Below are 26,134 nucleotides of genomic sequence, written 5' to 3'. Positions count from 1 at the left end.
GATTGTGCCTGGGGTTTTCTCTCCCAGACCTATAATGTTAACAGTGAAGGGGAAACCTATACATATAATCTGAAGCACCGAGGAGTAATCATTAAACTCCTACTACATGCCGAGTGCTAGGGATACAAAGTTAAGGGGAGGAAACAACATGCCCACATAAGTTGGTACCCACAGTGTCTTTTCTTCCGCCTCCAAGGGCAGAACCCCATCCACTCCACCAGATTGCCTTTTTCCAACATCAGCATTCTGTGGCTTCCACTGGCTTGTAAAAACATCCAGCTTCCACAGAACCCTGCTCATGATAATGGAGTTTACTTTTACCTGGGGAAAAGTCCAGGGGCTCTGCAGGTTGGGAATGTGAGGCTGTAGAATGTGACAGGTGGAGGCAAAGAAAAAGCGGAGCCGCTAGGGATGCGGGGCAAGGCAGTGGGGGGGGGGCATCTTCTCCCCCTTCTCTTCGGTCACTCCAGGTCAATCCGTTTAATCTGTCCGCCTCCGCACCTCCAGAGTGAGCTATGGGAGACAGAGCTTGGGAGACCAGGAAGTGGGGCTGCCCGGGAAAAATGAGGCTACCGCGTCCCCCAATATCCCGAGGGGGGAGTTCACATCTGGGTCTGAAGACTAAAGTCTCTGTCCTTTCCTGACTCCCCAGTGAGTGCCCTGGCGGTGCCGGGAAGCGGGTCCCGAGAGCCCAGCCGCTGAGGCTGCACTTCAGACGCTGCCCTTCCCTCAGCTCCAGCTAAAACTGCTTAACAGCAAGTCAGCCGGCTGCAGTTCGTACGCTTCCTCTGCCCGCCGCGGCCCGATCCCGCAAGTCCCGGTATCTCCCCCCGCCCCGCTTGCAAACTGCAGCCCCGGAGGTAGCTGCAAAAGCCACCGGAACAGAACAAGCGAAGGAAAGTCTCGGCCTTGCCTCATCCCGACCCCTCCCCGCGGACCCCTCCTCCACGCAGTCCGTGGTCGCTTCACACCCTGCCCTCCCACAGCAGGCGCTTCCCGTTCTCAGAAGACGAAACTCACCCTGTTCCTTCGCCCCGCCCCGCCTCCCAGAAGCCCGCCCCGTTTCTTCGCCACGCCCCTTTCTCCAGGGAAAGCCCGCAGTTCCTGTGCCCCGCCCCTTCTCCAGGCGGAGCCCGCCCCGTTCCTTCGCCACGCCCCCTCTCCAGGCGGAGTCCTCCCTGCTCCTTCGCCCCGCCTCCCAGGCAGAGCCCACCCCACCCGGTCCCCTTCCTCACCGGCCGGGGCCCGAGTTCTCGCGAGCGTGAGAACCCCGGCCGGTGGGGGAGCCAGGGGGAGGCGGAGCACGGCCCGCGGGCACCTAGGGACGGGGCGGCGCTGGAGCCGCGGCGGGGCCCGGGCGGGCCGGGGCTCCGAAGATGGCGAACGTGGGGCTGCAGTTCGTGGCGAGCGCCGGGGACGGCGACCCTCAGAGCCGGCCGGTCCTGCTGCTGGGCCAGCTGCAGAACCTGCACCGCGTGCCCTGGAGTCACCTCCGCGGGAAGCTGCAGCCCCGGGTCACCGAGGAGGTGAGCTGGGGCCCGGGGCCAGGCCGGGCCGGGCGGGGCTGCGGGCCGCCTCCCTCGGACGGTGCGCGAAGTTCCCCCTCCCACCACCGCCTCTCCCCGCGTCTCCTCCCGGCCCAGGGACTCCGCGCTTTCCATCTGGAGTCCCCGGAGCGAGGCTGTCACCATAGCCAAGGGGCCACCCTGTCCCCCGTCCCCACGTCTTACGGAACCACCGACCCTGGGGCCAGAGCCACCCCCTCCAGCACTCCCTCCTTCCCCCGCCCAGGTCAGGGGGCTGGACTGCCGGGGGTGCAAGAAGGCCCAGACCCGATGAGGAAGGAGGGCTGTGAGGTGGCCGGTGGAAGTGGCCCCTCCTAAGCCCAGCCTTCTCTGACCATTAGGATTTATCTGCAACCCTCCCTCCAGGCGGGGGTCCGAGCCGGGCAGTGCCCCCCGCTGTGGCTCCACAGGGGGTGTAGGGCTAGTGGGGATGAAGTGGTTTGGAAAAATATTCAGTCCCATAGACGCAGGAGCCCCTTATCTTTGTGTACGGCTTTGGAGACGCAGGGATAGGGAGGGCACGAAGTCTTATCCTCCTTTTGCAGAGGAAGAAACTGAGGCCGGAGAGATCCGGGCCCGTAACCCATATTTTCTGTTCCTCTGCCCAGTGTTCTTTCCACTCACCACCCAGACCTTTTACCTAAGGGGCCATTTCCCTTTCCTTTTTTTTTTTAGTTCAGCCCCCACCCACTGTTACATCTGGGTGGAATGCAGAGTTGGGTGCTCGGAACAGGATAACATTGAACTCGAAACATGGCCTCCCCTCCCCCTTCCTTTTCTGGTTTTGCCTTCTGCCTGGAAAAGCTGCTCTCCAGGGTATCTGGAGTCCAGAGGTTCTTTGAGGATGTGAGTGATGTCACCCAGACCTGACTCCTCCTCTCCTTCCTCTTAAGGCCACTTGGAAAAAAAGGAGGGAGAAAAAAGCCAGAGATTTGAGTCTCTCTAGGAAACTCATTTCAAAGGGGTTTGGATTTTCCTGTTCCTGCTACCGAGGCCCAACTTTGAAGTTTTCTGCTATCTGAATTTGCATTTTGGAATCCTCAGGGTCTGGCCTTCTACTTGTAATTTTGGAATGGGGCTGCTTCTTTCCAAGTTAAAGTGACTCAAACCATTTGTAATTTAGAAAAATTTAGAAACCAGACCCCAGTTTGGCCTTTTAATTTTGACCAGAGGCATCTGCTTAAATTCCGTGCTAGGAAAGAAGTTAGGGGAAAGAAACTTAACTCCCGCAAGAGGTGACACATCTCTCTAATTGCCAAGTATTGGCTGCCATGAGGAAACTGTGAAAATGCATGGCCTTTTAGAAGAGCACAGGCTCACATACAGGAATGTTTCTTAGTGCTGGCATTCTGATTTTTCACGTCTGTGCTCCTCTCTCTGTCCCACCCTCCTATCAGATTTGGCAGACTGCATTAAGCACACTCAATCCCAACCCTACAGACAGCTGTCCTCTCTACTTGAACTATGCTACAGTGGCAGCACTTCCTTCCCGAGTGAGTCGGCACAATAGTCCCTCAGCAGCCCAGTTTATCACCCGCCTTGTAAGAAATTGCCTTCCAGGGGGAACCAACAGATGCATTTTGGTAAGTGGGTTCTGGGAAATTGTCTGGGATAAGTAGGTGGGGGATGATTTTTGTTTTTTTTCCTTTTGAAGTTTTACATGTTTTTTTCTTTTTATTAATATGTTCAGTCAATATCAAGCACAAACATCTCCAGTGTACAAAGAATAAAAAAAGGATTACATACAAAACTGAACTTCTGTTACAGTTTGTTTTTTTTACAGTATATATTAAATTTGACAAGAGAGTAACAAAATTGCCCTGTTTGTCACCCTCTGAAGTTTAAAAAATTTTTTCTTTGATATCTTTTTAATGTTTTATTGATGTTCTTTCTATTTTTATGACACTTGTAGTTAATCCCCTTCCCCTGCCACCCCCTTCAGCCCTCCCTTGTAACAAAATAGACAAGCAAAATAAATCAGCAGATTGGCCATTTCTGAAAATGTATTTCTCATTCTGCATTTCATCCTTCAACTCTCAGCTGAGAGGGAAGAACCATACTTCATCATCAGTCCTCTGAAATCAGTTGATCAGAGCACTGATCAGAATTTCTGTAGTCTTACCAAGATGTTTTCCTTTACATTATCATGGTCATCCTGATTATACTTAATATGCTTAATATTTATTAGATAGTGCTTAACATTTATGTGCCTGAGACACTGGTTCAGCTTATTTCTTGTTACTAGTCAGTGAGTTGAACTAGATGGCTACCATCATCCAAACATTTGTAATTCTGTGATTTATTCTTCATGTCACTTTTTCTTCAAAAAGAAAAAAAATAAATGAAACTTTTCCATTCATTCTCTGATAAGGGAGTACTGGCAAGAGGGTTCACTTTTAGTAAGGAATATTGCATTTTCTTGTGTTTTGGATTTTCTTTTTTCATCTGTTTCAGGACCTCAGGCATGGATTGGAGTAGCTGGCTTTGCTGTTCTTCACCCCAATTAACAAAATTCACTTATATTCTTGTATTAGAAATTCTTGTCAGGGCTACAGTCTCACACTTTAAATGAAGATTTCCCCCTTTCAATTCTGCAAACATCTGTTAAGTCCTTGCTTTGTTCCAATTCATTGTTCTAAACACTGAGCAAAATAAAAAGGTAAAGGAGATATGGTCTGTCTTACTTTGCTGTTTGTATCCCTACACTGCTATGCACATGGTATATACTTAATAAATCCTTTATTCACTTTAAAAAAAACCCACAGTCCTTGGCCTCAAGGGGCGTTGACTGGTAGGGTGGGAATATAATACACATATAAAAACCATAATCAAAAAAAACCTTAGATTCGTCAACCCTGGTTCTGGTCAATGACATTCTGGCTTCTTCCCTCCTCTCTCACTTCTGCATTTTTGTGTTGCAGATGGTCTGTGAACGATCAGAAGTATTTGCTTCTGCTTGTGCTCTGGCCCGAGCTTTCCCCCTTTTCACACACCGATCTAGTGCCTCAAGACGCACAGAGAAGACTGTCACTGTGGAGTTCTTCCTGGTGGGACAGAACAATGGACCTGTGGAAGTGACTACTCTAAAAGTGGGTGTTGGATTCAAACTATTTCACTCTAATTATCCTGGAGCTCTTGTTAGGACTATTCATGGCTTGGGAATGATGCTTTCCTCATTTTCTCTAGGGAATGCTAAGAAAGTAAAAAAGGCCCTTTCAGAACTCAGCTTCCTGGACTTTCTCTGTCCCTTGATTTTCTAATACAAAAAGAATCCTCACATGTGTTCTTTGCTAGGTGGGGTGTTACGACCAGTGGCCTTCAGAGAGAAAATTCTCTTGTTACCTTTAAGATGACTTCTGTGGTATTAGTGCACGGTGGGCTTGATGTAGCAGAATCAGATAAGTAATGAACTAGGATAATTCTAATAATAATATCTATGATTTCAGCATGTAGGTAGTTTCCAGTATCTACCATACAGTAAGGGAACTCACTCATTTTCCCTGACAGGTATTTGAATTGAAAGACAGTGTGACATTTTGGCAGGGCTGAAAAGGTTGCATAGACATATTTCATATATAAATTGTCAAATGCAAATAAGTCTCTTTTAAAAAATATTACTCAGTATAGCCTGAGACTATCTCATCAAATTTGATAGTAAATTAGAGAACAAGCATGGGCTTGTGCCTTCAATCCATGGTCTTCCATGCTTGCCATGATGAAGCCAGAGAAGAGGATGGGAGACTTGCCAATTTCCACATTTTCCTCCTGTCTTTCACCAGGAGTCACACAGTCATTCCATTTTCATTTTTTCTTTTAACGTTGACTTCTTCCAAATCAGATTCTTTTCCCCTTTTTGTATCTAGGCCTTTAAAGATAGGAAATTAAGCTAAACCAACAGGTTAGATTTTCAGTACCTTAAACTATGAACGTGGTAATGGAGTGAAGCATAGAGAAAGCTGTATAAATAAATTCAGGGCAAGGCACTAAACAAACTGAGGATGATGAGATAAGAATGAGCAGAAACCAGCGTAAAGACTTAGATTGTTTTTGATGAGGTGAGTTTAATTTGTAGAGTTCTCTCTGGAGAAGTTCTGGAGTTTAGGCACTAGCTGAAACAGCCTTTTACAAGAATGAGAGAGAGAGAGAGAGAGACAATGAAAATGAATGTGTGTGTGTGTATTTATTTACCTCTTGCTATAGATTTCCTGATTGGCAGTTTTTAAATCCCATATCAATCTCCCTCTTTGCCTAAAATTCAACTATCCAGTTAAATTGCCATCCGTAATGGAAAAATTGGGGTATAAGTGAGAGGGAGAGAGAATTTGTTTCCTTTCCCTCTTTCTTTAAGAAAAGGTGATTGTTCCTCTTTGCCATACTATTCCACTAAATTCCATCTTTTGCAGAACACTTATCTTTGCCCTGTTGTTAACAACTCGGTATGCTATAGCCAGCTTAATATCAGGGGTCATAAGGAAATGGGAATCTCTTGTGGGTGGGAATCACTTAGAGTGTCTATCTCCATCCTTAAGGAGTTTACATAGTCAGTAAATTCACAAAACTCTTCACTCTGTTGGAGGTTTGCTCCTTAGCTGTTGTGTGCACTTAATTAATAGATACTTGATTCACATCTGCAGCACCACAGTCTCTTGGTGACCATTCCTTTGACTCTTCTGTGTTTCCAGTGTTTGACCAGTGCAACTGAAGGTGTGAGGCTGGCAGCCCGAATTGTTGACACACCCTGTAATGAGATGAACACAGATAACTTTCTTGAGGTATGGGATACCCACTGGCAAATTGCTCTTCAGTGAGGGAAGAAAGGCATTTGAATGGAGTGAGAGTAACAGAATGATGTCTTCGTAATTTTGCCAAAAGTTTCTTGGTTGACTAAAGATTTTTCATCCTCAAAGTCATCATCATAATCATCAGCAAATTGTTATTAAGCAACTCCTGTGCACAAGCAATCGTTTTTAGTTACTGGGAAGACATAGGATGTCCTAGTGTGTGTGCTTGGGGACTGTGGTGTTAGTTTTGGCCCAGCTGACATGGTGCAGTGGGAAGAGAGCTAGATTGGAAGTCAGGGAATCTGGGATCAAATCCCAGTTTAGCATTTACTAGCCTTATGACCTTGGATAAGTAATATAACCTCTCTGAACCTTAGTTTCCTCACCTATAAAGTGAAGGAGTTCAGATGAGATGACCTTTAAGGTCTCTTCCAGCACTTAAATCCATGAGCCTATGAAGATAATTTCTGTGTCCTTGGGCAAGTCATTTTCCATCTCTGGGCCTTGATTTCCTCATCTGTAAAAGGAGGTGGTGACTTAGAAGACACCATCCCTGCTCTTGAAAGAACTGTCTGGTTGGGATGTTAGGATATATAATACATAGGAACATAACTGAAGTTAAGATGGCACAGATAAGACTCTTCAGGGGTGTGTGTATGAAAAGGAGGAGCAGGAAGGCAGGGAGAACCAGCATTCTCATCTAGCTGAACCTGCAGAGGAAATGGTTTATTCCAAAGCTTTTACTAGAGGTTTGTGGGTTCCATGGGACATATAGAGGTGGTAGTCATTCTCATAAGCCCTGATGATCCCATAGTAGAGTTAGAAGCGTTATGCTCTTCCTTTGATGTTTAATCCTGGCCCAACCCAAAGAAATGAGGAGCCTCATTTTTGAGGCCACCTTACTCTCTCTACCTATGGATTTGATGTGACTGTCAGTGGCTGTTGGCTAGGCAAGAAGGAGCAGGCACTCTCAGCCATTCAAAAAGCACCTAAGGATTCATTATGACTGTTCAGAGAAGTAGATTTGAATCCATCTTCAACTTGTTTTTGTTCTCATTTTTTTCCCTCACAAAACCTTCTAGGAAATTAAAAAAGTTGGAAAAGACCTGGGGATAGTTCCAACCATCATCCGAGATGAGGAACTAAAGCAGAGAGGATTTGGAGGTAGGTCCCATGGTGAATTTTTCCCAAAGACTACCTCAGTACATCTAGCTGCAGCTCCCTGCTCAGTTGGGCATGTTGACCACACAGTCAGGTGGTCACAAAAGCAATGTCATTCAACCTTTTGCATCAGATCAGGAGGAAATATATGCCTGTCTCTGGTGTCTGAACCTGTGAGCCAGAGAAGATCCTGTAAAAGAAGACAGACAGTCACTTTCTGAAGGGTTGTTTGTTCCATTAAGCATTAAAATCCTGTTCAGATTTCCACTTTCCATGTCATTTTGGGAGAGGGAAGAACAAAGGTGAAGAGAATTTATTCGCTCCAGCTATTTTTTGTCTCTCCCTGCAGCATGGGAGAAATAAAAAATGTGCTATATGGCTTATTCTCTCAAGAACTCTGTCTCTTTAGGGGACATAGAGTATAACTCAGTGGTACTGACTAGAAAAGCTAGGATCGATCTGTGTAGAGGGATTGACTTTCTGATGGGAGCAAGATTTGGGCATTACACTGAAGTCATTTCACTTTGGAAGAGAATATGATTGCCTTTTGTTTGCAGCAGATTTGGCCCAAGGAAGTACTTTGTTAGGATGATGTTAGAATTGGACAAGGCTTAAGTGACTCAATGTTAGGGGTGTCCCTAGGTTTAAGTAGAATCTAGCCAAGTGAGGTCAAACTCAAATAGAAATGGATCTTTTCGGGCACTTGCTGACTTAGAAAATCTTGAACATTATGTTGTATTGTATTTTTATTTTGTTAAACATTTCCTAATTTTATTTTAACCTGGTTCTGAGCATGTTGGGAGTTTGATATCTCTGGTGTAGAATGCTATTTTGGGGTATGTTGTACAATTTCTAGGATGGACCAGGTAGAGGTGGCCTCAGTTTCCCTCTGTGATTCTTTGGATTAGTTTGCATCCCTAGGTGACTCCTTCCCTCAGATGGCCTTAGAGAATTTTTTAATCCCTCTTTGGATCAAACAGTCAATAAGCATTTATTAAACACTAATAGTTTGATAGCCAGGCACTGTGCTGCCCTTAGGGAGCATACAATCTATATACAGATATGAGCCAGTGACCATGGTCAGGTATGTGCTGAGATTGGTGGTATCCTCACAAACAGATCTCTCTTCTACCCAATAGGTATTTATGGAGTTGGCAAAGCTGCTGTGCATCCCCCTGCACTGGCAGTTCTCAGTCACATGCCTGAAGGTGCCACCCAGACCATCGCATGGGTTGGTAAAGGCATTGTCTATGACACCGGGGGGCTCAGCATTAAAGGGAAGGTGAGATCCCATGGCTGACCCTGAGGGCTATACTGAGGGGTGACTGGGGCCAGAGTCTCTAGCCCAGGTTTCTCTGAGGTGCCCCTGTTTCTAGAGCCTAAGGAGTCTGAGATATGCTTCTGAGAAGCTAGATTGGGAAGGCAATAGAAGGGGCATCAGCGGTTGAGTAAGTGACCACGCTGGGGAGTTGATGGTTTTAGTAATGTTTTATGTCTCTGGCCCAGCAGTCTTATAGCCTGCGGGGAGGGTCTTCTTTGAGTGCAAAACCTGTTCATAACTCCATACTCTAAGCATGCCAAATGCCTCATAGCACAAGCAGAAGTGTGACAAGATAATGAAGCATTCATTTTAGAACAATGTTTTCCCCTTTCCTTTTACTAGTTCTGTTCCCACTTTTGCTTGGGATCTCAGACAGGTTATGGCTGCCATTCATACCTTAAGTTCTCATTAGAGGAGAGGGTGGTTTTGGGATCACAGAATATTCCATGGAAGCTGAGGGAAGTGGGAAGAACCCTATGATGATGGGATCCCACCTACGACTCTGTGTTGAGGTACTGGGTGGGCTGTAGGACTATGTCTGGCTTTTCACTTACTCTCCTTGCCTCTGTACTGACAGACCACCATGCCTGGCATGAAGCGTGACTGTGGGGGAGCAGCAGCTGTCCTGGGAGCCTTCAGAGCTGCCGTCAGACAAGTAAGTGAGGTTTAGACATCTTCATCATGAAGAGAGGAAGCTTCATAGTTTCCTCTGCTGATGCCTATCCAAGCTTCTAAGCCCTGACACCTGGTGATAGTGATAGGAAGTGATGACAAAGGCCCAGATTTGGGCCTTTAAAGCTGGAAGAGACTTGGAAAGGCATCTCATTCATTCCTCCTCTTACAGATGAGGGAAGTGAGGCCAGGCAGGTGCAACACTCCCCCATGGCCTTTGGCTAGCCGCCTTGGTGCTGGTCCCACGTGACCACTCCATAGTCAGTGTCCTTGCAGTTACACCCCAGGGTGCTGCTCATCACATTTTTATTCCATGTTTTTTCATTTAACCAAATTACAGTCCCTCAATTTGAAAAGAAGCAGCCCTGGCCTCAGATCCCCAGGTCCATGACTTATTGGGCAAGTCACTTCCCTTTTTTGGAGTACAGTCCCTATTGACCTTAGAATGAAGCATTTTTGGACCAGATGATTTCCAGTTTTCATTTATCTCTTAAGCCTAGAAACTATCTCTGTTCCAGACACCTGTACATCACTTTCTCCTTTTCTTGGCTTTGTCAGAATCAAATTAAACTCTTCAGGGTTGTAAAATGCTTCCCTTTTAATAAACATTATGAGGGAAATGGTGTAAGGATTAGTTCAGTTTTATAGAAGTGAAGTGTCACATAACTATTAAGTGTCAGAGCTGGGATATTTATAGCCCTTAGCCTTAGGAGCAGGCCTTAGATTGGACCAAGGTGGTGAATAGCAATAGTAACTTATATTTGATGTCTGCATCAGTAGTAGGAGATTGGGTTGTGGATCTCCTGAAAGGGGAGTATTTGGCTCAATAGTTTACTCCTGCAGATGAGGAGAATTGCAGGCCTGAGGAGGTTATTCTGGTTAGAATTCTAATACTGAAAACCTAGGGAACATTTGAACTTGTAACTTGACAATAATTCAGTAAAGAACAGGCTAGCTCATTCACGGTTGTAGTGCCTGGGTTTGAGGGCTAATTGGTAATGGAGAATTTTTGTAGCATCACTTACTAAATTCTTCAGCTGTCACTCAGCATAGCTTTCCACTGTCCTCTCATATCACCCACCGGCCCTTCTCATCAGTCACAATCCTTTATTAAAGTACAGCATGGAAAAGGCTTAGACACTGTCTTGTTGAGAAGCCAGCACTGCCCGGCCTCATTTCCTGAGGCTCCAGTAGGGACATGGCTGGACTGAAGTTGCAAGAACCTTGGAAACCTGTAGTGTTTATCATCCGCTTTTACAGTGGTTTTCTCCCAGGATCAAAAGGACATCAGGATGCTTGATTCCAAGTGGAGAAAAGTTACTTAAAACTTCATTCTTCAGAGTGATTCTTCTGTTGTTTGGAGGATTTTAGGTTGAACCTGTCCTTCTTTTGGGCCGAAATAGACTGCTGCCTTCAATCCTGGCATTTATTTCATTCTTCTCCAAAATTAATAGCCATATGTAGACTATTGGATTCAAATGGGAAGGGGGCTTTTAGAAGTAGATCTTGTCTGAGAAACTGGATTGGCCTGCAGGCTAGAAATTTCTATGCTAGCACTTCATGGTTCAGCAGTGGGTTGACTATCAGTTTCTTCCCCTGGCCAGATGGAAGGAGATCAGCATTAAAGCTGGTGCTAGAAATAGCAATTGTGACCCACTCTGAAGAAAAACATTCAAGTGCAGCCAAAGGGGCCCTTATCTCCCTTATAAATCAGAGATAACTTAGACTTACTGAGCAGTGATTTCCCTCCAAAAAGTATTGGAGGCTCAAAAGACCCTTCATCTTTCTGGATTAATGTGGAAGATCTGCACAGGATGTGGACAGGTTCCAAATCCAGTTCCTCAACCCTGAATTATGCTGTTCACTTTGTATTGAAGCCATAACAGACCCATTTGAAGTTAGAGAAATGTAAACCTTGTGGATTAATCATTGGAGACCTACAATTGGAACCAGATTGGAGAGGACTGGAGAGCATCTTAGTTCAGTTGCTAGTGTGATAGAATTTCCCTTCTCCAGAGGCTGTAAATCACATGTAGAGTTCCAAGCACTGAGAGGCTGCTGCATTCTAAATGAATGTGAACATGAATAGTTGTGCTTCCCCTGACACTTTCGTGGGCTTGGAAATGCCCCTTCCAAGGGAAACTTATAAAAACATTTTTTAAAACGCCAGAAAAATTCTGTTAACTAGGCCAACCAAGTCATTGGATAAGAGTGAATTCCCAGCCAGGGGTCAGGGAAGAGGGTTGATGTGATGAGAAACAGTATGATGAAGTGGAAAGTATGCTGGAGTCGAAGGACCTGCGTTTGAATCCTGGCTTTGCTATTTATTGCCACTGAAAATCAGAGCAAGTCACTTAACCTCTCTTGGCCTCAGTGTCCACATCTGTAAAATGAAGGGATTAGGTTAGTCAGCCTCTGTGGTCTCTTTCAGCTCTAAATCTATAATCGTAGGGTCTCCAGTTCTAATATTGAGTAAGAGCCAGAAAGTTTGAGTTGTAGAGGCTACTGCAGGGTGAGAGGTAATAAATGAGGCGAGTGATGGGACATACAGTAAGACATCATTAATTCTCTGGTTTAGCAATTTAGAGTTTGTGATAATTTAGAAATGGGGCCTGATGTATGTAGTAATTTTGGACAAGTGACTTCCCCTCTTTGGAATTCAGCTTTCCCATCCATTAAATCAGGGATTGAACTGACTGGTCTCAAAGGTCTCATCTAGTTAATGCATTCTTCTACCTTTGTGCCATCTGAAACGTGAATTTCCTAAACAAATGGATAATAGAAACAAAATTGTGGCAAGTGTGATGCTTTATGTTCCTGAGAGAAACTAATTTCAGGTATCTAAGGAGGTACCTGAGAGAAACCTGTGAAGGATTGGGCCTCAGAGTTTTTTCCTTCCTTTCTCTCTTCTCTCACATTTTAGTGAATTTGGGTTTTGGGGGGGTTGTTTGGGTTAGTGAGCTTTATCAAAAAAGTTTCTCAGTAAAGTAAGGCCTAATATTAGAATAGACTCTGTTTACTGAGATTCTTTTTCAGAATGTAGTAGCTTTGGTTTTCTGATAAAGGTTGAGGAACTTAGAGGGAGACATGATTCATCTATATCAGTTCTGTGGAAGTTCTTTGAGAGTGACCCATGTGGGAGGTCACAATAACCAGTAGCCACTTAGCTTGGATTTTTCTTGCTAATAGAAATCAGTACTCTCAGAGTTTGGCATCAAAAAAATGTGCAAGTCTAAAAAAGTTCTCTCATGTTGGTTCCTAAAAGTCTACTATTAGTGACTTTGGTCTAAACCATTGCACACAATCAAGAGGCATCTATTTAGAGCTTAATATGCTAAGCCCTGGAGATACAAAGACAAAAATAAAAAAAGTTCCTTCTCTCAAAGAGCTTACATTCTATCCCTGTGGTCTTTTTTACATATATAGTAATCTCTAAGACAGGTAACACATTAAGACATTATTTAGAATATGAATGAATTTACCTGTTCATTTTGTTCCTTGACTGGTCATTGAGGGCCAGAATCAGGATGAGAACCAAGTGTATGAGTGTCAGGGCCTTTTTGTGATTTCTCTGCCTCACTTCTCATATCCAGTGAGTTGCCAAATCCTTTTCTTCTACAGTATCTCACACACCTATCCCCTCCTCTATGTTTTTATTGCTACCACCTTCTCTGAACTCTTGAAACCACTTCTCCACAGGCCTCCTCTATTCTCTTCTCTTTTCCAATCCATTCTATTTACCAAAATAAGATAATTTTCCTTATATGTGGATCTGGTCATGTCACTCCTCCATTGAAAAATTTTCAGTGACATTCTTATTACCTACCAAGGAAAATTCAAATTACTCTTCATTCAAAGCCTTCCACAATCTTTGGCCAGCCTGCCTTTTTTTTTCAACTTTATCTCACTTATCTTCCCCACCAGGGTTTCTGTACTTTAGCTAAGATGGATTGCTCTGTGCCCCTGAACATCCCTGCTCTTTCCTATATTTTCCTTGTGTCACAATACTTCATTTGTCTGCCCTCTGGAATGTCTCCTCTGCCTCTACCTTAACTTTGAATTTCTCCCAATCTGTTGGCTCCTTCCCTGCTGATACCCACAAACATGCCAGGGCCACCTCCATCCTTAAGAAAAAAAAAATTAACTTGACCCTGTATTACCTCAAGCTATTTGTCCTCACTCCTCCCTGTTAAAGGGAAAAAACAAAACAAAACTACACCAGTTACTTTTACATGCTTTCCTCTCACATCTCAGTCCCTTTCCAATTTGACATCTGACTGCTCTCTCCAGTTACCAGTGATCTCTTGACTTTGAAACCATGTAGCCTTTTCTAGGCCCTCATCCTCCTTGACCTTTCTGCAGTACTTGATACTATTGATAACTCCCTCTTTTAAGTCTTCCTCCCTGGTTTTTCATGAAACTGCTTTCTCCTGCCTGTCTGACCACTCCTCAGTGTCCTTTGCTGCATTATCATCTGTGTTCTGCCCCCTAACTTGAAGTGTCCTCTCAAGTATCTGTCCTGGGCCATGTTCTCCTTGCTTAGTGATCTCATCAGTATTCAGTTGATGCAGATGACTCCCAGTTCTCCCTCTCTTAAGTTAACTATAAAATCAAATCAAATTAGATGATTACTTCAAAGTTTAAAGATTTTGAAAGTAACTCAAATTATATTCCCCAAAAGTTATTTTACAGAAATAAAATCTAAAAAGCTTAGAAATCATAAACAAGATTATGAAATGAATGACAATATTGCTACCACCCTTGCAATAACTAGTTAGCACTGTTATCGTCTTCTTTGACTCTTCCTTCTCCCTATTCTGTCTGGCCAATTAGTTGGTTTCCAGGATTTGTTTATTGTATTTCCACCACATCTCTAGGTCTTCCCATGTTTTTCTGAAACCAGCCCCCTTGTCACAGTCATATGCCATAACTTGTTCAGTTATTCCCTAACTGATGAGCATCCACTTGATTTCTAATTCTTTGCCCCCACAAAAAGAGCTGCTGCAAATATCTTTATACATATAAGTCCTTTTCCTTTTTCTTTGACCTCTTTGGGGTATAGACCTAGTAGTGGTATTGTTGAGTATGCATAGTTTTATAGCCCTTTGGGTATAGTTCCAAATTGTTCTCCAGAATAGTTGGACCTATTCACTACTCCACCAATAGCTCGTTAATGTACCTTTTTGTCCCTCATCTTCTCCTGAGTTTGCCATTTCTGATAGGTGTGAGGTGGTACGTCAAAGTTGTTTCAATTTACCTGTCTAATCAACAGCGATTTGGAGCATTTTTTATATGGCAGTGGATAGATTCAGTTTTTTCCTTCAAAAATTGCTTGTTTATGTCCTTTAACCATTTATCAGCTGGAAAATAGCTCTTATTTTTCTGAATTTGACTCAGTTTTATATTCAGTATATATTTGAGAAAGAAGACTTTTATCAAAGAAACTTGCTATGAGAATTTAGATATTCATTGTCTGTGGTATCTTTTTAGCAAAATGTAGTTTTTCTGATTATCTCTTTTAATTAGATCTATTTTTGCTCTTGCTTTGTCTGAGATCATGATTGTTTACCCCTGCCTTTGTTTTACTTCAGTTGAAGCATATTAGATTCTGCTCCAGCCCTGCTGCTACAACCGAGTGTATCTTTTTCAACTGTGTCTCTTGTAAACAACATATTGTTGGATTCTGGTTTCTAATCCATACTGCTATCAGCTTTTGTTTTATAGATGAATTCGTCCCATTCATATTCATAGTTATGATAATTAGCTGTATATTTCCCTCCATTTCATTTTCTTCTGTTTCTTCCTTTTTCTCTCCTTTTATCCCATCCATCCTCAAAAGTCTATTTTGCTTTGGATCACTGCCTACCTTAATCCCTCTTCCCTTTTATCATCCTTTCCCCTTTCCCTCATCTTATCTCTTTCCCCTCCTATTTCCCTATTGGGTAGTAACTTTTATATATGTGTGTGTGTATGTATTTGTGTATTCTTCCCTTTTTGAACCAATTCCAATGAGAGTGAGGTTCAAGCATTGCCTACGCCACCTCCCATTTTCCCTTCCATTGTAAAAGCTCTTCTTCATGTATCTGAGAAAAATGAGAAAAATTTCCCATTCTACCTCTCTTTTCCCTCTTCTCCCAGTGCATCATTCTTTCTCACCCCTTCATATTTTTTGGAGATTATGCCGACATAATCATCTCACACCCTTCCCCTCTATGTGATTTCCTTTTAACTGCCCTAATAATGATAAAGTTCTTAGGAGTTACATGTGTCATCTTCCCATATAGAAATGTAAGCAGTCTAACTTCATTGCGTCTCTTATGATTATTCTTTCATGTTTACCTTTTCATGGCCCCCTTGAGTCTTCTGTTTGAATGTCAGATTTTCTATCCAGCTTTGGTCTTTTCATCAGAAATACTTCAAAGTCCTTTATTTCATTAAGTATCTATTTTTTTCCACTGAAAAATTACACTCAGTTTTGCTGGGTAGGTTCCTTTTGGTTGTAATTCTAGCTCCTTTGCCTCCTGGAATATATCACATTCCAAGCCCTACACTCTTCTTTAATGTGGAAGTTGCCAAATTTTATGTCATGCTGACTGTGGCTCCACAATATTTGAACTGTTTCTTTCTGGCTTCTTGAAGTGTTTTCTCTTTGACCTGGAGCTCCGGAATTTTACTGGAAGTTTTTATTTTGAGAACTCTTTCAGGAGGTGATAGGTAGAGTCTTTCAGTTTCTGTTATACCCTCTGGTTCTAGAATATCAAGGCAGTTTTTCTTAATCATTTCTTGAAATATGTTGCCTAGGCTCTTTTTTTGATCATGACTTTCAGGTAGTCTACTAGTTCTTAAGTAATTTCTCCTTGATCTGTTTTTCAGGGGAATTGTTTTTCCAATAAGATATCTCACATTTTCTTTTATTTTTTTATTCTTTTGACTTTGTTTCATTGTTTCTTGATGTCCCATGAAGTCAATAGCTTCCATTCGTCCACTTCTAATTTTTAAGGAATTATTTTCTTCAGTGAGATTTTGTATCACTTTTTCTGCTTGGCTAATTCTTATTTTTTAAGGAGTTCTTTTCTTCAGTGAATTTTTGTGCCCTTTTTTCCATTTGGCCAGTTTTCCTTTTAAGGAGTTATCTTCTGTGCATTTTTATGCCCCTTTTACCATTTGGCTAGTTTTATTTTTTTAAGATGTTATTTTCTTTAGTATTCTTTGTGCCTTTTTTTTTTAACCAAGCTGTTAATTCTCTTTTCCTAAATCAGTCTCATTTCTTTTCCCAATGTTTCCTCTACCACACTCATCTCTTTCTTTAACACTTCCAGGAATTCTTGTTGGGTTTGGATTTAATTAGCATTTTTCTTTGAGGCTTTGCTTGCAGATATTTTCACATTGTTGTCTTCTGAGAATATCTCTTGGTCTCCCAACTCCCACCATAGTAGTTTGGGTTTTCTTTATTGTCAGACTTCAGAGTTAGTTCTGGGGTCTGCAAGTTTTTGGTGCTTCCAAAGTGGTGTGTTCCTGAGAGAAGTGTGGTCACTGCTTTCCTGGTCTGTGCTCTGGTCTTTACTCAGGAAGGGACCCTGGTCCCTTGGAGTCACAAGCACTAGCACTCCTCTTTGCTTCGGAACTCTAACCAGGGCCTCTGCTCCCTTATGACTGACCCCCATTGCTTCTCTCCAACCTGAAACTGCCACCCAGAACTGTGTACGGACAATAGAGTTGCCAGTCAGTGCCAGATGTACCCATTGCCAGCAAAGGGTCTCTTGTAATCTCTTTCTGAGCAGTTGGCTCACACCCTTACCATTTCTGGGCTGAGAGTTGCTGAAGCTGCTGCTCTGTTGCATCTACTGTTGCTGCCACCTTGTGTGGGGGCTCCAGAAATGCCTCCACCCTGGTACCTAGACTTTTGCTGACCTCTTAAGTTTTAGTAGGCCAGAAAAATGTCTCACTGGACCTTTTGTGGACCCTGCCACTCCAAAATTTGATTTGAGATGTTATTTTAAAGTTGTTTGGAGAGGAATGTTGAGAAGAGATCAGCTGGGTATCTGCCTTTAATCTACCATCTTGACTCCCCCAGGGTGACTTTAGTCTATATTCCAAGGATTCCAGCCCAATCTGGCCACTTTCTACATTGTAGCCAAATTAGCCTTCTTGCTTTGCCCAGAACTCTGCATTCCATTCCCTACCTCTGCCTCAACTGTACTCCTTCCTCATCTTTCCCTCTTAAAATACTTGGCTCCTGGGGCAGCTAGGTGGCGCAGTGAACAAAGCACCAGCCCTGTAGTCAGGAGGACCTGAATTCAAATTTGGCCTCAGACACCTGACATTAGATGTGTGACCTTAGGCAAGTCATTTAACCCCAATTGCCTCACCTACTCCCAAAACAATTCCAAAACTTCCCCCAAAACTTCCAGACAAACAAAAGGAAAATACTTGTCTTCCTTTAAGACCCAGTTCCTATGGTACTGCCTCTGCAAAGCCTTTTCCTATTTCCTTACTTGTTAGTACCCTTTACCTCTCCTTGAAGTTGTCACGTATATGCTTTTCTGTTTACCTCTTGTCCTCAGGATCAGAGATTGATTTGTTTTATCTTTGTGCCAATGCCACATAGGAGGCACTTAGTAAGTGTCTTTTTGATTGAATTTGCATGTTGAAGTACTTTTCATCCTTTAAAACCCAACTCAAAAGCTGCCTGCTCCAAGAGGCAGTTAGTGCTTTGTTTCCTTCATTGATGACCTTTCCTGGCATATTTTACACACACTTCATTTTGGACTTCTTCCATGTACTTGTGTTTTATTGTATGTGTTTTATCTTTGCACTCCTCCCCTCTGTTCTCACACACATACACACACACACACATGCACGCACACACACACGCACACTGTACACTTCATAAGGGCAGAGATGATGTCTTTTACAAAAGCTTTGTTTCTGTGCCTAGCAGAATGTTCTGCATACAGTTGTCACTCAATGAGTGTTTATTAAATTTGTCTGTTGAAAGCCTTGTATCAAGCTTCCCTGTAGTGAATAACAAAGATGCCTCATGACATTTTGCAGGCCTGGGCATGGAACAAAACCTCCCAAAGTGGCATTTATTGTATCTTTAAAAGGAAATTATTCTACTTGTTTTTCACCCAATGAAGTGATGCTTCTCAGCACATGCTGGGGTAGCCACATATCCCAGAACAGTGTACAGAATTGTTGGCCCCTTCTAAAGGGAAGGGAGACATCTAGGTCTTCTTACAGGGTGCATTAGAGTCAGTTTTCATTTTATTTTAAACTTATGTTCGTGTCTTTTGTTTTTACATTGTTTTTCATTTCCCATTGTATTGCTCCCAACTCTCCCACCCAGAGAGGTATCCCTGGAAACAAAGGGGGAGAATGCGATTTTAAGAAAATAATCAACACGTCAGTCAGATCTGACAGTGTATGCTGTGTCCCATCCCCATGGTTCCCCGCTACTGCAAAGAAAGGAGGAGGGTATATTTTTACCTCTCTTCTTCAGGAACCCAGCTTGGTCATTATAATTTTTCAACATTCAGTTTTGACATTTGTTGTTCCTGTTTTCATGTACATTGTATGTATTGTTTTCCTGATTCTTCTTTCTTCACTTTGTATCAGTTCATAAATTTTCCCATGTAATCTTCATAGTCGTTGCTTGTGGTACAATAGTATTGCATCATGTCAGTGTGCCCTAATTTGTTTAGGAACTTTCTAAACAAGAGATACCCATTTTTCTCTTCAGTTCTTTGGTACTATGAAAAGTGCTACTTTAAGTATTTTTTATGGAACTTTTCGTTGTATCTCTGACCTCCTTGGTCTATGTACATCTAAGAGTGGGATCAAAAGGCATGGATATCTTAGTCAGTTTTTCCATATTGCTTTCCAGAATGGCTGTACTGATTTGCAATTCCACCAGCACTGATTTGTACACCTCTCTTTCCACAACCAAAAGACTTCTCATCTTTTTTCATCTTTGCTCATTTGCAGTTGTTGGGTATAAGGTGAAACCTCAGTTGTTCAGATTTGCATTTCTATTATAAGTGATTTGGAGCAATATATGATTCTTAATAGTTTGTAGTTCTTTTTTGGAGAACTGTTTGTTCATTTTCGTTGGTCACTTATCCATTGGGGTCTGGGACGTATATTAAAAAGCACTTTGTCTTTTCTGGTTCCATGGGCTGCCTTCCCAGAGCCCTGGACTTTAATGTAGAAAACTTTAATTCTAGTTTCAGCTGTGCAGTTTGTTAAATGTGTGGCATTTGTTAAGCCAGTCACTTTAACTTCTGAGCCTCAATTTCCCCATCTATAAAATGGATATATTCTGCCTGCATCTCACAATGGTTTGGGGCAGCAAAGGATTCGCATGAGATCAGCAGCTACATTTCACACCTGCAGTTGAGCAATCAGTTATCTCAGGGTACAGGGAGGAATTTTGGATCAAATACTAGCATTTATCATAGAACCTTTTGCAACTGGCAGAAGAAAGGAATCTTGGTTAGGAAAAGGTTTCCTGGAGTTTGGGAAAGGCATGGAAGATCAATATGAGGGAAGGAAGTGAAGAGTGGGCCTTTTCCCAGATGTACTAGCACAGATCTTTTTTTTAGTATTTTGCCTTTGTCAGGGCCGTGGGCCAAATTTCGAAGTCCAGGTAGATGGGAAATGGTTCCTTCAAGACGGTGTCTTAAGAGAACATTCTTAGTAACGTTGTCAACCAATCTAGCTCTAACTTCCTCTGCTCTTAGTCTGATTTCTTTGCCTTACTGATGAGGAAGGCAAAGTCTAGTGAGGGAAAGTAATTTGCCCAGGGTCACACAGGGAATGAGAGGCAAAGCCAAGGTAAAATTCAGGTCTCTTCACTCCCAGCCCTCGTTTTCAGCTTGAGAAAACTCTTTGGCTTTAGATGATTCATCTTCCATGTAGTCAGCTTTCTTTGGAAGTTCTCTCTCCAAATTTCGATGTTTGAACTTTAAAAATCCCATTTTATTTTCACACCCACTGCCTTGCCCTGTTGGCAGTCTTGCTCAGCAAGACTGAGGAGACCAGCAGGAAAGTAGGACATGAGTATGATGTGGGGTGTTCTAACCAAGTCTTGGCAGGATGTAACCGATCCCACTCTGGTTACTCTCAGCCATCACATTTACCTTCTTTCAGGGCTTCAAAGACAATCTCCACGCTGTGTTTTGCTTGGCGGAGAACTCTGTGGGGCCGAATGCAACAAGACCTGATGACATTCACCTGCTGTACTCAGGAAAGTAAGGTTGTCTCCATACTTTACTTGAATGCCCTTTCCCATACAACTTTGTATTCATCGTTCAGCGTTTTTTTTCCTCCCCATTTCATCCAGTGCATATTTTCACCACCACTTTCTGTCAGGGGCACCATAACCATAAGCATTATAATCCTCTGTATTTCCATGGCACAATGTCTGCAACCTTATTGGGCAATGAGATACTTTGGATCATGTCTGTTGGCTGAATCTGTGGGACTGCTAGCATCCCAGGGCTGGTAGGGACCTTCTAGATCCTGAAGGCCCAACATTTTTCAGAAGAGGAAATTGAAGCATAGAGAGTTTCAGCGGCTGTCCAGTGATAACAAAGCTGGGGTTATGAAATGTTCTAGTGATAAAGTGTGGTCAAAGAAATTGTGATATGAAATGATGGAAACTAAGCCTCCCTGTGGAAATATTGAAGCACATAGTAAGCATTTCTTTTATCAGTTCATAATTGGACAGTTAATAGTTTGGAAGGGAATAACAATTAGGACTGACATTTTCTTGACAGTACCCCTCATCACATCACATGGGAAGTACTGTTCTGGCATTTTTATTGTCAGTGTTTCCTTGTCAGCTTACTTTTCCCATAGGATGCCAGAAAGGACATGTGGTATACTCTTACTCTAGTGGGAAACAGGTGCCTAATGCAGCAAGCAGCTTGCCCCAGGGTCCCAGAACAAGTTATTGGCAGAGCCAAGCTTAGAAAAAACCAGGTCTCTGGATTCAGGAGTTTTTTTTAAGATCATACAACTACACTGTCTCTATTTATGGGCTTACCATCAAACAGAACTTTGACTATGAGCAGCTGTGACAAACTTGTCCTGGGGCAGGCTGCAGTGAGGCTAGCTGAGGACATTTTGGCTTGATATCTTTTTGAGGCATGAGCACCCTTCTCAGGTAGTACTTTGAGTCTTCTGTTAAGCTAAATAGAAGCAGTGTAGTACTATGGACACAGTGCTGGGCTAGGATTCAGAAGACACTGGCTTCTGTTCATCTTAGATAAGCCCCCTAGCTTTTCAGAGACTTAGTTTCCCCATTTATACAATGGGCATTGCAATATCTACTCCTAGGATGGTTGTGTAGATCATATAAAATCCTATTATTAAGACCTACTGTAAAGTTCCATGCAACTAGAGGGTATTATAATTGGGCACCTCCATTCTGGGGAACCCATAAATGATGTGAATTCTATTCCAGAATTAGAATGAGCTCTGTCTCCCCAGGACTGTGGAAATCAACAATACAGATGCCGAAGGCAGACTGGTGCTTGCTGATGGAGTGTCCTATGCCTGCAAGGACCTAGGGGCTGACATCATTCTAGATATGGCTACACTTACTGGAGCTCAGGTATGGGAGGCAGGGCAGGTTACTGCAGAGGGCTCTGGCCCCACGTTCCTGCTCCTTGGATTGCTGACTGTGTGACTCTCTTCGTCCCCATGTCCCAAAGGGCATCCCTTTGTTGGAAAGTAGAGTTTCTAGAGGTCTGGTGGGGAGGGAAGCTGCTGTCCCTTCTGTATCTCACCTCTTACCAGCCTGAAGCTGAGGTGGGTAAGAAGTGTGTGGTTTGTCACAGGCAGGTGAAGCCATCTGCTTTCTTTCTGTCCCTCTCTGTGTTTCTTTGTTTTTGGTCTCTGCCTTTTTCTTGCTGTCTTCCTATTTTTCCCCTCCCTGTTCTAGGGAATTGCCACAGGGAAGTACCACGCCGCTGTCCTCACCAATAGTGAAGAGTGGGAAGCAGCATGTGTGAAAGCCGGAAGGAACTGTGGGGACTTGGTGCACCCCCTGGTCTATTGCCCAGAACTTCACTTCAGTGAATTTACCTCGGCTGTTGCAGATATGAAGAACTCAGTGGCGGTAGGTTCATTTTCAAAATCTTACTCAGATTAGCAGCATTGACTGAGACTTCTGCAAGGCTGTCATAGTGCCTGAGCTAAGTAAGGTAAGGGGATAGAGGCACAGAAAAGGGAGGATAGTGCCTCCAGTCTTGAGGAAGGTAAGTACACAAACATACATACATGTGTGCCTGAAAAAGACATGGGAACACTTAGAAGACATGGAAAGCAATAGGGTAGATTGAGTATGTAAGGGATGGCGCACTGAGGAAAAAAATGGTGCTATGTGTAAATAAATGAAAGAACAAACATTTTTAAGTGCTTCCTATGTGCTGAGCACCCCACTAATTGTGTAGATACAAATACAAAAGTAAACACAGTTCCTGCTCTCAAGTAGTTAACACTCTAATGGGGGAGACATCACAGGAAGGAGAGTAGTCATCAGAGGAGACACCCTGGTCAGGAAGGTTACAAGAATGGGAATTAGGGCTGTAGGGAAGTAAATTGACCTATCCTGTCTGGAATCAGCAGAGGAGATTTGATCATGGTTCTAAGAACTGGTAGGGGAACAGGCCGTGGTGGTGTTACTTGGCAGTAGAGATGACCAGAGAGTAGGCAGAAAGCATAGTGACTGGCTTAAGGCACCTTGTTCTGAAGGATCACTTGTGGGGGAAGTAAGAAGTGGGGGAGCAAAGAGAGATGGGAGCGTTGGACTAGGGATTCTGATGTGACCTAGGTGAATAGCAAAGCTGGAATTTTCACACATTACCATGTGGTTTATCTTGGACTGAAGATTTGTACGTCTTTGCACATGTGTCTTGTCTCTTTAGCTAGAACATGTACTAAATGGTAGGGACTCTCTTAAGAGTGTTTGTATTCTCACCTCTCCTCACTCCCCCACCTGGTGCTCTGCACATTATAAGTGATCAGTAAAACTATTTTTAATGCATAAGAGCTTTGTATTCCTAGAGACCCAGCCCTTTAATTTTCTGGTTACTATACCATGAATTTACCAAGACAGTAGTACCCATGCCACTAGGAAGTAAGCAAAGTAGGTTTAAGCTCTGGAACTTTAGAGCAGCACCAGGAAGCTGTCACTGTCACTTGACGCAGCTGATCAGGTTTAAGAATAATGAGGCCTTTTATAAATTCTCACCTCCCTTCTGCAGACCAGTAAGACCTCTCTGCAAAGTGTAACATCTTAAACTCTTCCCAGGACCGGGACAACAGCCCCAGCTCCTGTGCTGGCCTCTTCATTGCCTCCCACATTGGCTTTGACTGGCCTGGTGTATGGGTCCACCTGGATATTGCTTCCCCAGTGCATGCAGTGAGTATCTGGAATTTCTCTTCCTATTCTGTTCTTCTAGAGTCCAGGGGTGGGGAACCTGCAGCCTCGAGGCCGCAATCCAAAATTCACAGAACAAATCCCCTTAATAATAGGATTTATTCTGTGAAGTTTGGATTCAGTCAGAGGGCTGCACTTGAGGACCTGGAGGGTCACATGTGGCCTCAAGGCCGCAGGTTCCCCACTGCTGTCTTAGACCTTTTTTCCCTAAATTACACCTCTTTGTTATATAATTATTTGGCATTGCTCTCTCTTCCTGCCTCTTGATTGATTTTTTAAAGATGTTTCTCTTCAACTATCCTACATTTACATTTCATGCAAAACCCCTATTCCTTTCAGCCAAGGCTTTTTTCTTCCATACCCTTGGCATGTTTTCTTGCCCTTTGACTGGGGTTCAGGTTAACCAGAAGCATGTTGTGTCCTTAGACTCAGAGTGGCTCAAACTGTCGCTGTGGGTGGTTTACACCAGAATTGAGTCTCCCTAGAAGACAACAATTGGCATATGATCTGTGTCCCTACCGTGGGCCCCCAACATTCTTCCTCTCCCCTCCCATCCACGCACTCCTCCAGTATTCCCAGTCCAGCAGAAAGCTAGGGATGGAAAGTGATGTGGACACAGGTGAGTTCAGTTTCTTTGCCCAGTAGAAGATGGTAATGCTTGAAGGAAGCCTTTTGCCATAAACCAATTTTGGATTTTCATGCCCAAATAAAAGTAGTTGTAGGTAATCCAAACCAAACTTAAAATTGGTGTATGCCTGTGCTGTGACTTGGTTCTCAAGAGCAGCAGCAGAATCACTGCCTTCCTCCTGATACTTACAGGAAGATGCACCTTTGTGGTCTGCTCAGCCCTGTTACTGGTTTGCTTCTAGGGGGAGCGAGCTACAGGCTATGGCGTGGCCCTCTTGCTATCTCTCTTTGGTGGAGCCTCTGAAGATCCACTCCTGAACATGGTGTCTCCTTTGGGTGAAGATGCAGACCCTCAGGGAGACATGGAAAGAGACTGCAAAAGGCGGCGCCTAGTGTGATCCTCTTCTCCCTTAGCCCACCCCCAGGGCCCAGACACCTGTAGGGTCTCTTACCTCACTTTGCACTGATTCATTTTAAGCAATTGCAAGATTCTGCATTAGAGATTGGGATTTTTTACTGTCATGATGATAAAATTGCTCCTTCCTACTTTTTAAGAGGTTTGGGGGTTAGGAGGGAGGGAAGGGAGGGTCAGGGGTTGTTTGGGCATGTTTTTGTGTGAGATACTGATTCGCACAGTTACCTAACAATTCGGCCCCCTTGGCTTCTGCAAACTTCACTAACTCCCAAGAACAGAAGGAGAGCATGACCTTCACTGTGACCTCACAGCGTCACTTCAGCCTGTCTGTGCTCTGAGTCTGTGGTCCTGCCCAGCAGCTGCCAAGCAAAGGATTTTTCACTGTGCTGCCATGAGGTCATCTGACTCAGGTTCTTGAGGAAGCTTCTGCTTCTCAAAATACAGGCAGGAAGAAGGAGCTATCCTCGTTGCATCTCTCTAGCATCAGCAGTCCCAATGCCCAGCACATCATAGCCTCCACTGCTGGCTGCAGGTCTCTCACCTTCTGTGAAGTGCTCTCTACCTGTCCTTTTATCCTGCTGCCCAGAGAAAAGGCGCACAGAGCCTGGGTCAGGCCACGTCTTCAGCTAGTGCTTCTCTTTGGAAGGACAGAAAATATTAACTATGATGGATCCAGACTTGAGAATCAATTTCATCAACAGAGTGAAAGGATTCTTTTGCTCTGGCTACTTATAATTAAGATTTTATTAAATCCAAATGCATCATCCCTCTCTGATTGATTTTGTTTAATTTTTATGTTTGTCTTTTTATCGTATTGATGTAGAGGTGACCCTGGGCTCTCCAGGAGTATTTTATCATCAGAGAACAAGCTCTGGCAGATCCTGCCAAAATGGAAAAGCTTAGTATATGGGCATGGTGAATGGAGCAGCTGCAGTCCAGTCTTACTAAGGGTCTCCACCAACAATGTATTTTTTGTGCAAAGTAACTCTACTAGCCAGATCATTAGCTAAATATGGATGGGTTTTAACCTCTGCATGAGTTGGATAACTCATGTGGATGAAGTTACGTATGATAGAAGAGTTAAGAATCCTAGAAAAATTAGGTCCTCTTGGAAAATGAGACTGAAAATACCATTGACTACAT

The 26,134-nt window shown here is 43.5% G+C and overlaps 1 protein-coding gene across 1 annotated transcript; it reads left to right on the top strand.

The window, feature by feature from the left end:
• Positions 1 to 1,240: 1,240 nt before the first annotated feature.
• Positions 1,241 to 25,757, top strand: NPEPL1 (aminopeptidase like 1). Its single transcript, XM_072633439.1, has 12 exons — positions 1,241 to 1,526; positions 2,963 to 3,148; positions 4,487 to 4,654; positions 6,248 to 6,337; positions 7,429 to 7,510; positions 8,647 to 8,789; positions 9,406 to 9,483; positions 20,652 to 20,752; positions 21,996 to 22,119; positions 22,450 to 22,626; positions 23,821 to 23,931; positions 24,819 to 25,757. The coding sequence occupies exons 1-12, from the start codon at positions 1,377 to 1,379 to the stop codon at positions 24,972 to 24,974; spliced, it is 1,566 nt and encodes a 521-aa protein (XP_072489540.1). The 5' UTR covers positions 1,241 to 1,376; the 3' UTR covers positions 24,975 to 25,757.
• The last annotated feature ends 377 nt before the right edge of the window (positions 25,758 to 26,134 follow it).

Source organism: Notamacropus eugenii, chromosome 1 (assembly GCF_028372415.1).
Source record: "Notamacropus eugenii isolate mMacEug1 chromosome 1, mMacEug1.pri_v2, whole genome shotgun sequence".
Taxonomy (NCBI): domain Eukaryota; kingdom Metazoa; phylum Chordata; class Mammalia; order Diprotodontia; family Macropodidae; genus Notamacropus; species Notamacropus eugenii.
This window is presented reverse-complemented; position numbering and strand designations above follow the sequence as displayed.

What these genes read in the sequence shown, in the direction of transcription:
- NPEPL1 (XM_072633439.1), top strand. Translation starts at nt 1,377, where the DNA reads ATGGCGAACGTGGGGCTGCAGTTCGTGGCGAGCGCCGGGGACGGCGAC. An exon ending in AGCCCCGGGTCACCGAGGAG is followed by an intron (nt 1,527 to 2,962) that starts GTGAGCTGGGGC and finishes CCCTCCTATCAG; the next exon opens with ATTTGGCAGACTGCATTAAG. An exon ending in ACACAGATAACTTTCTTGAG is followed by an intron (nt 6,338 to 7,428) that starts GTATGGGATACC and finishes AAAACCTTCTAG; the next exon opens with GAAATTAAAAAAGTTGGAAA.